Raw genomic sequence first — 13,671 nt, forward strand, 5'->3', positions numbered from 1 at the left:
GCTGCTGCCATGACTGTTGGCTCTCAGAAGCCCAATGAACTGCCCACCAAATGGGAATGTGTGTCTGGCCTTCGCAAATCCAATGAAAAGGCAGAGATGACAACACCATCCTGCTCAGGATGTTAGATTTTAAAAACATGTAATAATAATAATAAAAACAACAAAGAGTATAATCACCAATTTCCATCACAATTCCAGTGCTTTCTCTCGCATTATAGAGATTCATGAAATTCTGGAAGAGAAGCAGCCAGAGGCGATCAGCAGGACAGAACAGGGAAAGGTGAGCTCCTACGGTAGGACATTTTCTCTAAAAGGGCTGTTATTTTTACAACACAGCCCTAAATCTTTCCAGGAAAGGAAAACACAGCCAAGCTCACTCAGCAGGGGGGGTGCGGAATCGCATTTCCCCTCCCCTCACCAGAAGTTTCAAACTAATGGCAACGACTGCCAGCGGCCGGTTGGAACTTTAATTTTTTTTTAAAAAAAGTCATTTTCCGTGTTCAGAGTCTGAGAAACAGGGATTGAAACAGTGCAGTGTTCAGAGGAGAAAAAGGCGGTAAGGAGTTACTAGCTAACTCTCAAGTCTTCGCAGCAGCATCCTTCGTGTACAAGAGTCCCGACCTTCGGTTTCCGTAAGAAGTAAGGACTCGACACGTTAAGCACTGAATTCCGAGATGCCCAGGGTTACCCAGCTCCCAGCCCAGATTTCTTTGCAACTCAGCCAAACGGCTTTGCGGAGTTCAGCTGAGTGGGGGAAGGGAAAAAAGAGCAACCAACTTTGCACGCGTCTTAGCCTGCGGTTTTCAAAGGAAATAAAGAAAAGACACTAACCTTGCCTCTTGTCTGGGAAGCGCACCGGGCCCGGCTGAGGTTGTCGCCCATAGCAAAGGGCCCCCAGGTTCAGGAGCTGAGCCACCACGGAGAGCTTTGCAAGCCAGCTCCTCTGGGCACATGGCATGATTCAGTCGTTGGGGAGAAGAAAAGTCAACAAGTTGTAGCTCTCAGCTCAAGAAATCAAGTCCTCGCCCGTGGCCAAGCAGGAAGATGCAGGGGTGCATGGTCCAGGAGTGGGGAGAGGGAGGCTGCAAGGCTGCCCACGAGCTCCCTTTGCTTTTTTTAAGCAGAAAGGGGCTTGTTACCTTTCCGTCCCCTCCCTCCTCCTGAAAGGGGAGTGATTCAGCTGACAGTGTCTGCTTTCCGAGGGCTGTGGAATGGGTCGGAGCGGGAGGCCGCAGCCCACCCCCGATCCCCACCCCTTTGCCTTGGGCGCCCGGCCTCCTTCAAGCCAGCCCCGCGCATCTTCCTCCCGGACTCCCACCCCCGCGCTTCGCCGCCCCGCCCAGAGCCCGACCGAGCCGGCCAAATAGGGGAGCTCAGGGAGAGTCACCCTGGGCGTGACCGCGAGTGAGAGGCCCCCAGGCCAGTCCCTCATACACGAGGAAAACATTGAAGGCAGAGATGGGGTAGAGGGGACCCCACTCCCTGACCCTCCTCAGCTCAGTGCTGCCCCCTCTCCGCCCTTTCTCCTCCGCGTTCCTGAACTTTTCCTACCCCTACCAAGCCTCCTCTGCCGGCCCTCTGTCTCCAAGATTCTCTTCCAGGGCCGGCTAGGGCTTACCTTTCAAAAAAATAACAAGCAGTTTTTCCTTTTGCCCGGTTACACAAAGGGAAATGGTGTGTTCACACGCTAGTGCAACCCTGGACAAGACTCTGTGCCGTGAGGTGATGGGACCAAAGGACCAGGAACAGCTTGGAGTCTGCAGGCCTCTTTGGGGCTTTTCTAATCTTCCTAAGCCCACCTCCACTCACCCAAAAGGAAACCGGAAGAGTAGAGGAAGTCAGTCAGCCCCAGAAGGTGTCAAAGTGTTTCTCCAGTTTACCTGCATATGGAAGGCGAAATCATCCAGAGGCTCAAGCTTTACATCAATGAGACTGCTGCAAACTAGGGTGCTTGCCAGGCATCCTGAGAATTTCCTGGGATAATCCACTCAAGGTTTTGCACCTCAGGGCTGAAACAGGCCTCTTTATTCCATTCAGGAGGAATTTGGCCCCATACTGGTTCTCCGTGGCTTCCTGCACCCATATGTGTTCAGTGAGTGGAGTGGGTACCAACTCATCTAGCCCAGGGCCAAGCAGTGAGCCAAGCAAAAGGTGGTGCTCACAGACCCGGGGTGGGTAGTTTGAAGGACTTTAGACTGGATACATACATACCACATTTCTTGTTATTGCCATTACAAATGCCCATAAGTTTGGCAACATGAAACAATACAAATTTAGTGTCTTACAGGTCTGGAGGTCAGAAGTCTGAGATGGGTCTTGCTGGGCTAAATCAAGGTTAACACAGCCGCATTCCTCACTGAAGGCTGTTTCCTTGCCTTTTCTGGGTTCTAGAGAGTACATCATGAGAAACCTGGGCTGGAAGAAGCACAAGCTGGAGTCAAGATTGCCGGGAGAAATATCAATAACCTCAGATATGCAGATGACACCACCCTTATGGCAGAAAGTGAAGAGGAACTAAAAAGCCTCTTGATGAAAGTGAAAGAGGAGAGTGAAAAAGTTGGCTTAAAGCTCAACATTCAGAAAATGAAGATCATGGCATCTGGTCCCATCACTTCATGGGAAATAGATGGGGAAACAGTGGAAATAGTGTCAGACTTTATTTTTTTGGGCTCCAAAATCACTGCAGATGGTGACTGCAGCCATGAAATTAAAAGACACTTACTCCTTGGAAGGAAAGTTATGACCAACCTAGATAGCATATTCAAAAGCAGAGACATTACTTTGCCAACAAAGGTCCATCTAGTCAAGGCTATGGTTTTTCCAGCAGTCATGTATGGATGTGAGAGTTGGACTATGAAGAAAGCTGAGCACCGAAGAATTGATGCTTTTGAACTGTGGTGTTGGAGAAGACTCTTGACTTGTGGTGTTGGAGAAGACTCCTTGGACTGCAAGGAGATCCAGTCCTGGGTGTTCTTTGGAAGGAATGATGCTAAAGCTGAAACTCCAGTACTTTGGCCACCTCATGCAAAGAGTAGACTCATTGGAAAAGACCCTGATGCTGGGAGGGATTGGGGGCAGGAGGAGAAGGGGACAGCAGAGGATGAGATGGCTGGATGGCATCACCGACTCGATGGACATGAGTTTGAGTGAACTCCGGGAGTTGGTGATGGACAGAGAGGCCTGGCATGCTGCAATTCATGGGGTCTCAAAGAGTCGGATACGAATGAGCTACTGAACTGAACTGAGAGGCTGCCCACATTCCTTGGCTCATGGCCATCTTCTCCCATTTTCAAAGACAGTAAGGGCCAGTTGGGTCTCTTAAGTCACATCATCCTGACACTACCTCTTTTTCCTCCCTTTTCCATGTATAAGGACCTTTGTGATTGCATTCTAAAGCCACCCAGATCATCCAGGTTCATCTTTTTATGAAAAGTCAGCTGATTGTTGCTATTGTTCAGTCACTTAGTCATGTGTGACTCTTTGTGACACTGTGGACTGTACATCAGGCTCTTCTGTCCACCATCTCCCGAAGTTTGCTCAAATTCATGTCCATTGAGTTGTGATGCTATCTAACTATCTTATCCTCTGCCTCTGCCTTCTTATTTTGCCCGTAATCTTTTCCAGTGAGTCGGCTCTTTGCATCAGGTAGCCAAATGGAAGAACTTCGCATCAGTCCTTCTAATGAACATTCAGGATTGATTTCCTTTAGGATTTGACTGGCTTGATCTCCTTACAGCCCAAGTGACTCTCAAGAGAGTCAGATGATTAGCAACTTTAATTCCATCTGCAACTTTTATCCTCCTTGCCATACAACATTACATGTTATGTTGTGCTGTCATAGATCAGTCATAGAACTGGTCTGAGCCTCTGTTCCTTTCATATAAATATTAGTTAAGAAGAGCTTAACTTTAGTCCAAAGGAGATTCAGATAAGACATGCATGTCTAGTGAAATGTCATGAAGATCCAACAGAAAGGCAATTGCAAGGGTGTTGAAGAACCATTTTGGGCTAGAACTCTTTCTTTCCCTTTTGTCCTCTTCCTCTTGTCCTTCTTCTCCTCCTCTTCTTCCTCCTTCTGTTTCTTCTTCTTCTTGTAATAGCAAGCAGAGTCTCACCTGAAGGGTGAGGAAAAAGAGTTTCTTGCTGGCATTTAAAGACCAGAGATGCTGCTAAACCACCTGCAAAGCATAGACTTCTCTCCACAACAAAGAATATGCCAATAGTGCCAAGGTTGAGATAACTTTTTCTAGATACATGTACAGCAGTCAGAGTTCTTTTTTACTTTTTGCCATTAAAAGAATTTTTTTTCTGGAGTAATCACTTACTGGATTTCACTTACAATGCTGTGTCAGTTTCAGGTATACAGCAGAGTGTTTCAGTTATACATATACCTATATTTATTATTTTTCAGTGTCTTTTATATTTTTCTTTTTTCCTTCTTTTTCCCCAAGTGCTGTTGAAGAGACTCACATAATTGTCCCTAGTGGTGCAACGACCAGTTCATCTTCCAACTTCAGCAAGTTTTCAACATGGCTCAGCACAGATATGCATCCTGCTGCTGTTCTAAGACCGAGTTCCTCTTACTCTCACCAGAATTTATGAAATTCCTCCAAAGCCTGCTGTTACCTGGGAGCAGAGGGAAGAATTAACCCTCTTCTTGTCAATGGGAAAAGGAAACAGATCCTTTTGGTGACCAAGGCTGTAGCAGCAAAAGAGCTCACAGTCTTTCCTGGTGTGTCCTCAAAAGAGAGCACAGCTGTGAAGCAGTGCATCATCTCCTAAACCTCCCATGACTGATGCAAATATGCTCCCATTGAAGAAAAACTACAAACACATACAGAATGCCAGTGTTTTATAAGAGGTCAGGACAGTAAACACAATATTTATCACACGCTGACTATTTACTGGGTATTGTCCTGTATCTGTATTACTTTATTTACTCTTCACAAAACCACGTTAGTTAGACAGTTACTATTATTAGCCTTGATTTGTGGATGAGAAAACACACACTGAAAGGTTACATAACTTGCCTAGGATCACATCACTATGAAGTGGAAAATCAGGGTGAAGCAGTGAAGGTAAGAAAAAATGAAGACTTAGCCAAGATGCTAAGTAGAACCAAATATAGATGTATCTTACTTACTCGCAGTGTCTTCATCCATAAGGCATGGAGGGACTAATACTGACGTACAGACATCACCAATGTGTGCCAGGCAGTGGTTCAGTCTGTAAGTAAAGTGTTTTCCATGTAAAAATACAAATTGAGTCAAAAGATAAAATGCCTCACAAAGAGTTCCATCTGTTACATAGGCAAACAGCAAAGTTCATACTTACCTTAAAAAGGCATAACGAAGTTCATACTTTCCTTTAAAACCTGTAGAAGAACAAGGGATGGCTGAAATTCAAGGAACATTAGCTCAAGGCATTTTTCACAGCTCTTATTAACACTGGAAAGACAAAAGTAACTGACATAGACCAAGAAGACCAACTCTGACTTGGCCCCAGGAATCACAAATTAATACTACGAAAAGTTAACCCTACCTTAATACCATCATCAGCACCACTTCATAATGACAATCATGGTATCATGCTTTATAGTTTACAAGATTCCTTTAGTAAGCCAAGTTAGAGGATGAAAGGGAGAAAAGTCTTCCTCTGAACTTTTCAAGCATAGTTAGACCTTAACTCTGCTTAGAAGTCAAAAAACAATGTCTTCAAAAATCATACATTTTAATATTGCTGTCACATGTACTATTTTCTTTTAAACCTCTCTGCATTCCTTCAAAGTAGACGGAGATGGTATTTGAAACCCTCGGGATTGTCAGTTCACTTCTATTTTTCCACCTACTTGTAGTCAATGTATAATTTTATCAATAATCAGCACTGCCCATTCCCATCACCAAGACAGCCTGTCTTCCTCACTCAGCCTGAAGCTCCTGGAACCTACTTGGCTCTGTATTACATGAATGCCATTGAACCATTCTTCAGACATTGTAATTAATCCATTTGACTAAAGAAACAATGTCATGTCAATGCCTCTTTTAAAGCCATGGCTGAAAAGGCTATGGATCCCTGATTTATGAAGCATATTATTGGCTGAAAGAAAAGAGCACTTCTCAGAAAAAGATTGTGTAGCACTTGAATCAGAATGCTGCAGCAAATTGAATCTATAGTTTGGAAACATCTTAAGCCTAATCAAAATGAAACATAACAAGGGTTTATTGTGGTTGATGGAAGGAGATCTACATGGGTCATAGGTCAGAGGGAGTCCAAGTGAGGTGAGGGGGAATATGGTGTTGCCTGGTAAAAGATATCAGAACCTCAGCAGTGTAAAGAGAGTATCCCTGTAGGACAGCTGCCCAGGACGTGTATCAGAACCATGGCAGAGGGAGAAGGGCACCCACCTAAGAGCTGATGCCCCAGCAGAGTGTTGAAATACTGGCAGGGTAGTGGGATGATGGTGGCAACTGAGGCAGTGACTGGAGAGTATTTAGATGCAGGGGGATTGATCAAATATGTTAACAGAACAAGGATAATGGAAGTCAAGTTTCTCACTGCCAGTGAAGAGAAGTAACTGTAAGAGAAAAGAGAAGAGCAGAATGAACTCAGGGATGCTGTTTTGTAACTGAATCCATAGTTGGAACCCATAGTTGTTGATGTCTATATAGATATGTGCAGAAATAAAGATATGACTGTGTGAAAGTGTTATATATATGTGTATATGCATATATATATATATATATATATATTTCCTAGGCCTGTCCATTTGAATATGTTGGAGCAACAATACCCCAAAAGCAATGAGCGCACCTGACAGCAAGGTCTTAAATTCTAAAAATACCATTTCCCCCTAAAAGAACTAAGAATCCTTAAAGAAATGACTGATTTCAAAACTAAGACTTGGAAAAAACAGAAGATCAGCCTGAATTGTTCCAAAAAAATTTATTGTTCAAAAAACAAACAAACAGAAACAGCCAACAACAACAAGGAAAGACTCAAAGGAAGATGAGGGCACATCAGAAGGAGAGAGAAGCTGGCCTGAAACAGTGTCCACTAGCCAAATCTAAGAAAGTTTAAGCAAAAATACACAATAGTAATAAATTATTAGACATACAATAAAATAAGAACCTCAAATCCATTCTGATACAAATAGATAAATGAATAGAAAGAAAGGTCAATGAGGAATGGAAACTTTATATAATTTTATGTTACCTCCTCCCAAATATTTATTATGAAGTACTCGAAGAGTAGACTGCAAAAGCCTAGCAGGTATCCCCTTAATTAAGTTAACAAAGTAAGCAGAATCAGCAATGTGGAAAATCAAAGCTGTGCACTACCTGATAGGCTTCAGTGAGAACATGACTTCTGTGAAATCTCTGCCAGAGATACATAACCTGAATATAACAAGAAGGAAATATCAGATAAACCAAAATTGAGAGACATTCTACAAAACAGCTGGCTTTTTACCTTCAAAAGGCCATGAAAGTCAAAGGAAAACTGAAAAACTCTTCTAGATTGAAGGAGATCAAAGAGATTTGACAACTAAATCCAACATATGAGTCTGAATAGGATCCTTTGCTTACAAAAGACATTGTTGGATCAATTAGTGAAATTTGAAAGAGGACAGAGGATTGGATGGTAGTATTGTTTCATTTAATTTTCTGAACGTGATGTGGTTTTGTAGAAGAGCTTCCTTGTTTTTTAGAGGTACACCTTAAAGTACATGAAAGTGATGGGGCATCTAGCTGATAAATTCCTCATCAATAATTTAGAACACAAAATGGTTTTTTGCTTTTTTTAACTTTCAACTTTTCTGTAAGTTTGAGAATGATTCTAAGTAAAAAACATCAAATGTAACAGTCTGTTCTCATTCTGTATTTAACACTTGGTGGCAATGCTATAGAATTGGAAATTAGAGAAGCCTAACAATGAGAAGATAGATGATACCACCCTCCTGGTAGAAAGTGAAGAGGAACTAAAGAGCCTCTTGATGAAGGTGAAAAAGGAGAGTGAAAAAGCTGGCTTAAAACTCAACATTCAAAAATCTGAGATCATGGCATCCAGTCCCATCACTTCATGGCAAATAGATGGGGAAAAAGTGAAAATATTGACAGACTACTTTCTTGGGCTCCAAAATCACTGTGGATAGTGACTGCAACCATGAAATTAAAAGATGCCTGCTCCTTTAAAGAAAAGCTATGACAAACCTAGACAGTGTATTAAAAAGCAGAGACATCACTTTGCCAGCAAAGATCCGTCTAGTTAAAGCTATGGTTTTTCCAGTAGTCATGTATGGATGTGAGAGTTGGACCATAAAGAAGGCTGAGCGCCAAATAATTGAAATAATTGATGCTTTCAAACTGCAGTGCTGGAGAAGACTCTTGAGAGTCTCTTGGGCAGCAAGGAAATCAAACCAACCAATCCTAAAGGAAATCAATGCTGAATTTTCATCAGAAGGACTGATGCTGAAGCTGAAGCTCCAATATTTTGGCCACCTGATGCAAAAAGTGGACTCCATTGGAAAAGACCCTGATGCTGGGAAACATTGAGAGCATGAGGAGAAGGGGGTGACAGAGGATAAGATGGTTGGATGGCATCACCAATTCAATGGACATGAGTTTGAGCAAACTCTGGGAGAGAGTGAAGGACAGGGAAGCCTGGCCTGTTACAGTCCGTGGAGTTGCCAAGAATCAGGTACAACTGAATGCCTGAAAAACAAGCAACAAAGTAGCCAATTAAATGCTCATGTATGATAGTCTCTGAGCACCCATGCAGACAGCTGTGAATGTTACTATTAATCAGACTGGTATGTGTTGGTCCTGAGCCACTTAGGCACCAGTCCTGTCTGTCACTCTGCATTGTGATTAAGTCTAAATTAAAGAAGAGTGTTCTCATTGTTCCCAAGGAGAGGAAGAAATTAGGGATGGAATGTACTAGGGAACCTTTGAACACTACTACCTTAGCAAGAAGAGAATACTTCATTTATTCATTCAACAAATATTTATTGACTGCCTATCATATCCAGGCATTGAAAATATAGCAATGAAGGAAACAGAGACTCTTTCTTCATGCTGGAGTTAAGTTCTAGTTTGGGAATGTGTGAATCAGGGAGAAAGGAAATAAATAGGTAAATATATAGTACGTAAGACAGTGGTCGGAGAAGGCAATGGCACCCCACTCCAGTACTCTTGCCTGGAAAATCCCATGGACGGAGGAGCCTGGTAGGCTGAAGTCCATGGGGTTGCGAAGAGTCAGACACGACTGAGCGACTTCACTTTCACTTTTCACTTTCATGCATTGGAGAAGGAAATGGCAACCCACTCCAGTGTTCTTGCCTGGAGAATCCCAGGGGCAGGAGAGCCTGGTGGGCTGACGTCTATGGGGTCACACAGAGTCGGACACGACTGAAGTGACTTAGCAGCAGCAGTAGCAGCAGCAGCAAGACAGTGGTAGGAGCAATGGAGAGCAATAAGCAGGCTAAGGAGGACAGGGAGTGGTTGAAAGGGGTGTATATCTATTTTATATAAGGGGACCAAGAATGGCCTCTCTACTAAGGTGATATTAAAAAAACTTTAAAAAATTAGCTATCTGGCAGAAGAATATTCCAGGCCAAGGAAACAGTAACAGCAAAGATCCTCGATTGGGAAGACATAGGCTTGGAGGACATGGAAAATTGAGGAGTGGGTGGTGTGGCTGGAGTGTGTGGGCAAGGGGAGGGTGATGGGATAGGGGGAGAGGGAAAGATTTGAATGTCCCTAGTAGAGACTTTGAATTTTACCCTGAGCAAATTAAGAAGCCACTGCCAGTTTTGGATAGAGAAGTGATTTAGAATTTATAAAGATCTCTTTGGTTGCTGGGTTGAGAATAGCTATACAGAGGGAAAGGCAGGAGCATGGAGAGCAGTTAGGAGACTACTGAACTAACCCTGGTAAAAGATAAAGGTGGATTGCCTTAGGTGGTAGCAAAAGGCATGGTGGGAATTACTCAGATGCTGAATTTATTTTGAAGGTAGAGCCAACAAGACTTTCTAATTAATTGGACATGTGGGACAAGAGAAAGAAAGAACTAAAGGATGATTCCAAGGTTCAGAATTGCCAAGAACTGAGATGAGGAAGATGGAAGTTAGAATAGATTTGGTAGGGGGGTGGGGATCAGAAGTTCAGTTGGAGACTTGTTAAGATGTCTCTGAGATATTTGATATGAAATGTCAACAAGGGCATTGGATATACAAGCCTGGAGTTCAGAGACATTCAGATTGGGTGTACATATGGACATCATAGGTATATGCATATTACTGACCACCATGAAATAGAATGTGTGACTGTACCAGAGAAGAAAAGAGGAATGAGGACTGTACCTTGGGTGCTGCTGTTGTTGTGTGTTAGTCATTCAGTCATGTCTTTGTAACTCCATGGACTGTAGCCCACTAGGCTCCTCTGTCCATGGAATTCTCTAGGCAAGAATACTGGAGTATATTACCATTCCCTTCTCTAGGGGATCTTCCTGACCCAGGGATCAAACCCTGGGTAAAGGCAGTAAAGGCAGATTCTTTACTGTCTGAGCCACCAAAGAAGCTCTGGGTGCTGAACACTAAATATTTGTGTCTCCTCAAAATTCATATGGTGAAATTCTAACCCCCAATGTGATGGCATTAGGAAGTAAGGTCTTTGGTAGGTGATTCAGGTCATGAGTACAGACCCCTCTTGAATGGGATTAGAGTCTTTATAAAAGAGCTCCCAGAGAGCCTTCTCACCCATCCACAATGTGAAAACCCAGCAAGAGGTGATTGTCTGTGAACCATCACGCATGTCTCACCAGACAACAAATGTTCCATTGCCTTGATCTTGGGCTTCCCAAGCTGTAGAACTGTGAGAAATAAATATCTCTTATTTATAAGCCACCCAGTCTGTGGTATTTTTGCTATAGTAGCCCTAATGGACTAAAATATTGACGCGGAAGGGGTGGTACTCCAACATTTAGAGTTGTAGGAAATAAAGAGGAATCAGCAAAGAAGAGTGGGGGATGACCAACAAGACAAGAAGAAAATCAAGAAAGTGTGATATCTTTGAAACCAAGATACCACAATGATCCACTAGCTCAGACTGGAGGTAGGGACAGAAGAGGAGTCCTAGATCTATAAACTCACCTGCATGGAAGAAAAAGTAAAAGAAAGAGACCAAAGATTGTGTTTGTTCAGTTAACAAACAATAACTCCATCTAATAATAAATGCAGCCCAATTGATGTCCTTGAAATCTGACCAGATTAGAAATTTTGTCATGAAAAGTGGTGTCAGGAAGGGACGAGAGCACCAAGGAATGTCCACAAACCTAGCTCACCTCACTATTTATATTCTCTTAACATGTTGAGCCCAACCAGATCCTATGAGTGTCCTGGACTGAGGTCCTCATCAGAGGAGACCAGCTAAGTGTCAGTATCACTGTTCTTTGATCTCTTCCTGGAGCCACCAAGAGCAGAACATCAGCTGTGCCCCCAGAAACTTTGAAGTGAGTAAATGAGATTAGTTCACATAGCAGTAGGATATATCATAATAGTACCTACTCTTTTTTACCCCTTTGTTGAGGTATAAATGGCATACAATGAACTGAACAATGTTTAAAGTGTACAGTTTTATGTATTTGCATATATATATATGTATATGTATATTCATACACATCTGTGAAACCATCACCACAATAAACTTTGACATATATGCGTGTGTGTGTGCAAGTGTGTGTATGGACATGTATGTGTGTATCTGTCAAACCAGAAGTTTCCTTTTGCTCCTTTGCACTTCCTTCCTCCTATCCCTACTTGCATCACCCCCAGCCGCAGGAAGTCACTATCCTGTTCCTCCACTATCACTGGAGATTAGCATTTTCTAAAATTTGTATCCCCTTTTAAAAATATTTATTTATTTGGCTGCACCAGGTCTTAGCTGTAGTACACAGGATCTTTAGCTGCGACATGTAAACTCTTAGTTGTGGCATATGGGGTCTAATTCCCTGACCAGGGATCGACCCCAAGCTCTCTGCATTGGGAGCTTGGAGTCTTAGCCATTGGACCACGAGGAAAGTGGCTGTACTCACTTTTATCTGTCTTCATTCACTCAGCATAATTACTTATGTGCTTTGTGTGCCAATACTCTTCCTTTTTACTTCTGCATAGTATTCTATCATACGGATCTACCATAATTGGTCTGTTCATTCATCTTGTTACTGGTTTATCTGATAACCACTGGGGAAATGATGGCAAGAAAGCTTAGTCCCAAGCACTTAGTCTAAAATCAGGCAGATGCATGCGTAACACTAGTTTATGTTAGAGGCCTTTCCTCACCATTTATGAAGTAAGGGCCCTAATTTCCATGGGCAGTGTACATTTCTCCTCAGGATGAAGTGCCTTTAAAAGTTGCACATCCAAATAATGAAAGCTCATCTTTGAAGTCGACCCTAGATTAAGATGGAGAAGGAAATGACAACCTACTCCACTATTCTTGCCTGGAAAACTTCATGGACAGAGGAGCCCGATGTGCCCCAGTCCATGGGGTCGCAGAGTCAGACACAAGTGAGTGACTGAGCACACTGGCTTAAGATGAAAGATCTCTCAGTGGTGTCATAGAGGGTTTCAACATAGCTTGCTCACACTGCCAGATCCAGGGGGAGGTTACCTCCACAGCCACGGGATAACAAGTCTTTGCAACCCTTTGATTTTCCATAGCACAGAGAGTCAGACTCTCTGCTCTTGTAAAGCCCAGGGGCTGGCTGGCTGAGGGCAAGATGCCCTGCTAATACCTTTATCCACTTTGGCTCTCCAAATGATGTTGCCAGGGTCTTCTCCTTGGCAACAAGAAGGCTCTTGGTTCAGAGTCCCTCTGAGTGTTGCTGATAACACAGGCTCACACTGTTAGTTACTTGTTTTGCTGTCCTGCTAAGTCTGTACCAAGTCTCATGAGAAACCCCCAAGAGCACAGAGTTCTTTTGATTCAGTCATTGTTTCCTGTGTAAAGCAGTAGCCATGATCAGATTAAGGTGTTGTGATTCATCTTTTGAAGGGGAGAGAGGTGATCTGTCTATGGTTAGACAGATGGATCCTTTGAAACCCAGGGTGAGAAATTTGGTACACAGGGTATGTTTAACAAATACATGGCTTAGTGTGTAAGGTGGGCTTCCCAGGTGGAACTAGTGGTAAGGAACCTGCCTCCCAATGCAGGAGACTCAGGTTTGACCCTTCAGTCAGGAAGATCCCCTGGAGGAGGGCTTGGCAACCCATTCCAGTATTCTTGCCTGAAGAATTCCCATGGACAGAGTAGCCTGGCAGGCTACAGTCCATGCGGTTGCAAAGAGATGGACACAACTGAAGCAACTCAGTGCACACACACATGCACACAAAGAGTGTAAGACAAGCAAAAACTTATGAAAGACTTTCAGAAAGAACTGATGTTATCACGTGATGAATTAGAAAGTGGCAGCCGAGCTGCATTTCATGCAGTGAGATTCAAGTTAATGTATCTTAAGATTTGTTATGATTGATTTTCCACTTGATTAAAAGCTGTAGGTACAGGATGATGTTTTTTTTTTATTTCTGCATTTCCCTCAAAGATAAAAATGGTAAATGAATATCTGATCAGAGGATGGGTGTGTGGGTGGGTGACAGTGGAGAATATTCTGAGGAAT

At 43.0% G+C, this 13,671-nt stretch overlaps 1 protein-coding gene across 1 annotated transcript in view; it reads right to left on the reverse strand.

The window, feature by feature from the left end:
* Positions 1-1,316, reverse strand: part of ADAMTS12 (ADAM metallopeptidase with thrombospondin type 1 motif 12) — a 395,312-nt gene extending 393,996 nt beyond the window's left edge. The window contains exon 1 of the mRNA XM_086361321.1: positions 832-1,316. Within this exon, the coding sequence (XP_086217447.1) occupies positions 832-958 (127 nt within the window). The 5' untranslated portion in view covers positions 959-1,316. The remainder of the gene's footprint in view (positions 1-831) is intronic.
* Positions 1,317-13,671: the final 12,355 nt, after the last annotated feature.

This window comes from Bos grunniens, chromosome 20, assembly GCF_055505025.1.
Source record: "Bos grunniens cultivar Pamir isolate PY7600 chromosome 20, Bosgru_T2T1.0, whole genome shotgun sequence".
Taxonomy (NCBI): Eukaryota; Metazoa; Chordata; class Mammalia; order Artiodactyla; family Bovidae; genus Bos; species Bos grunniens.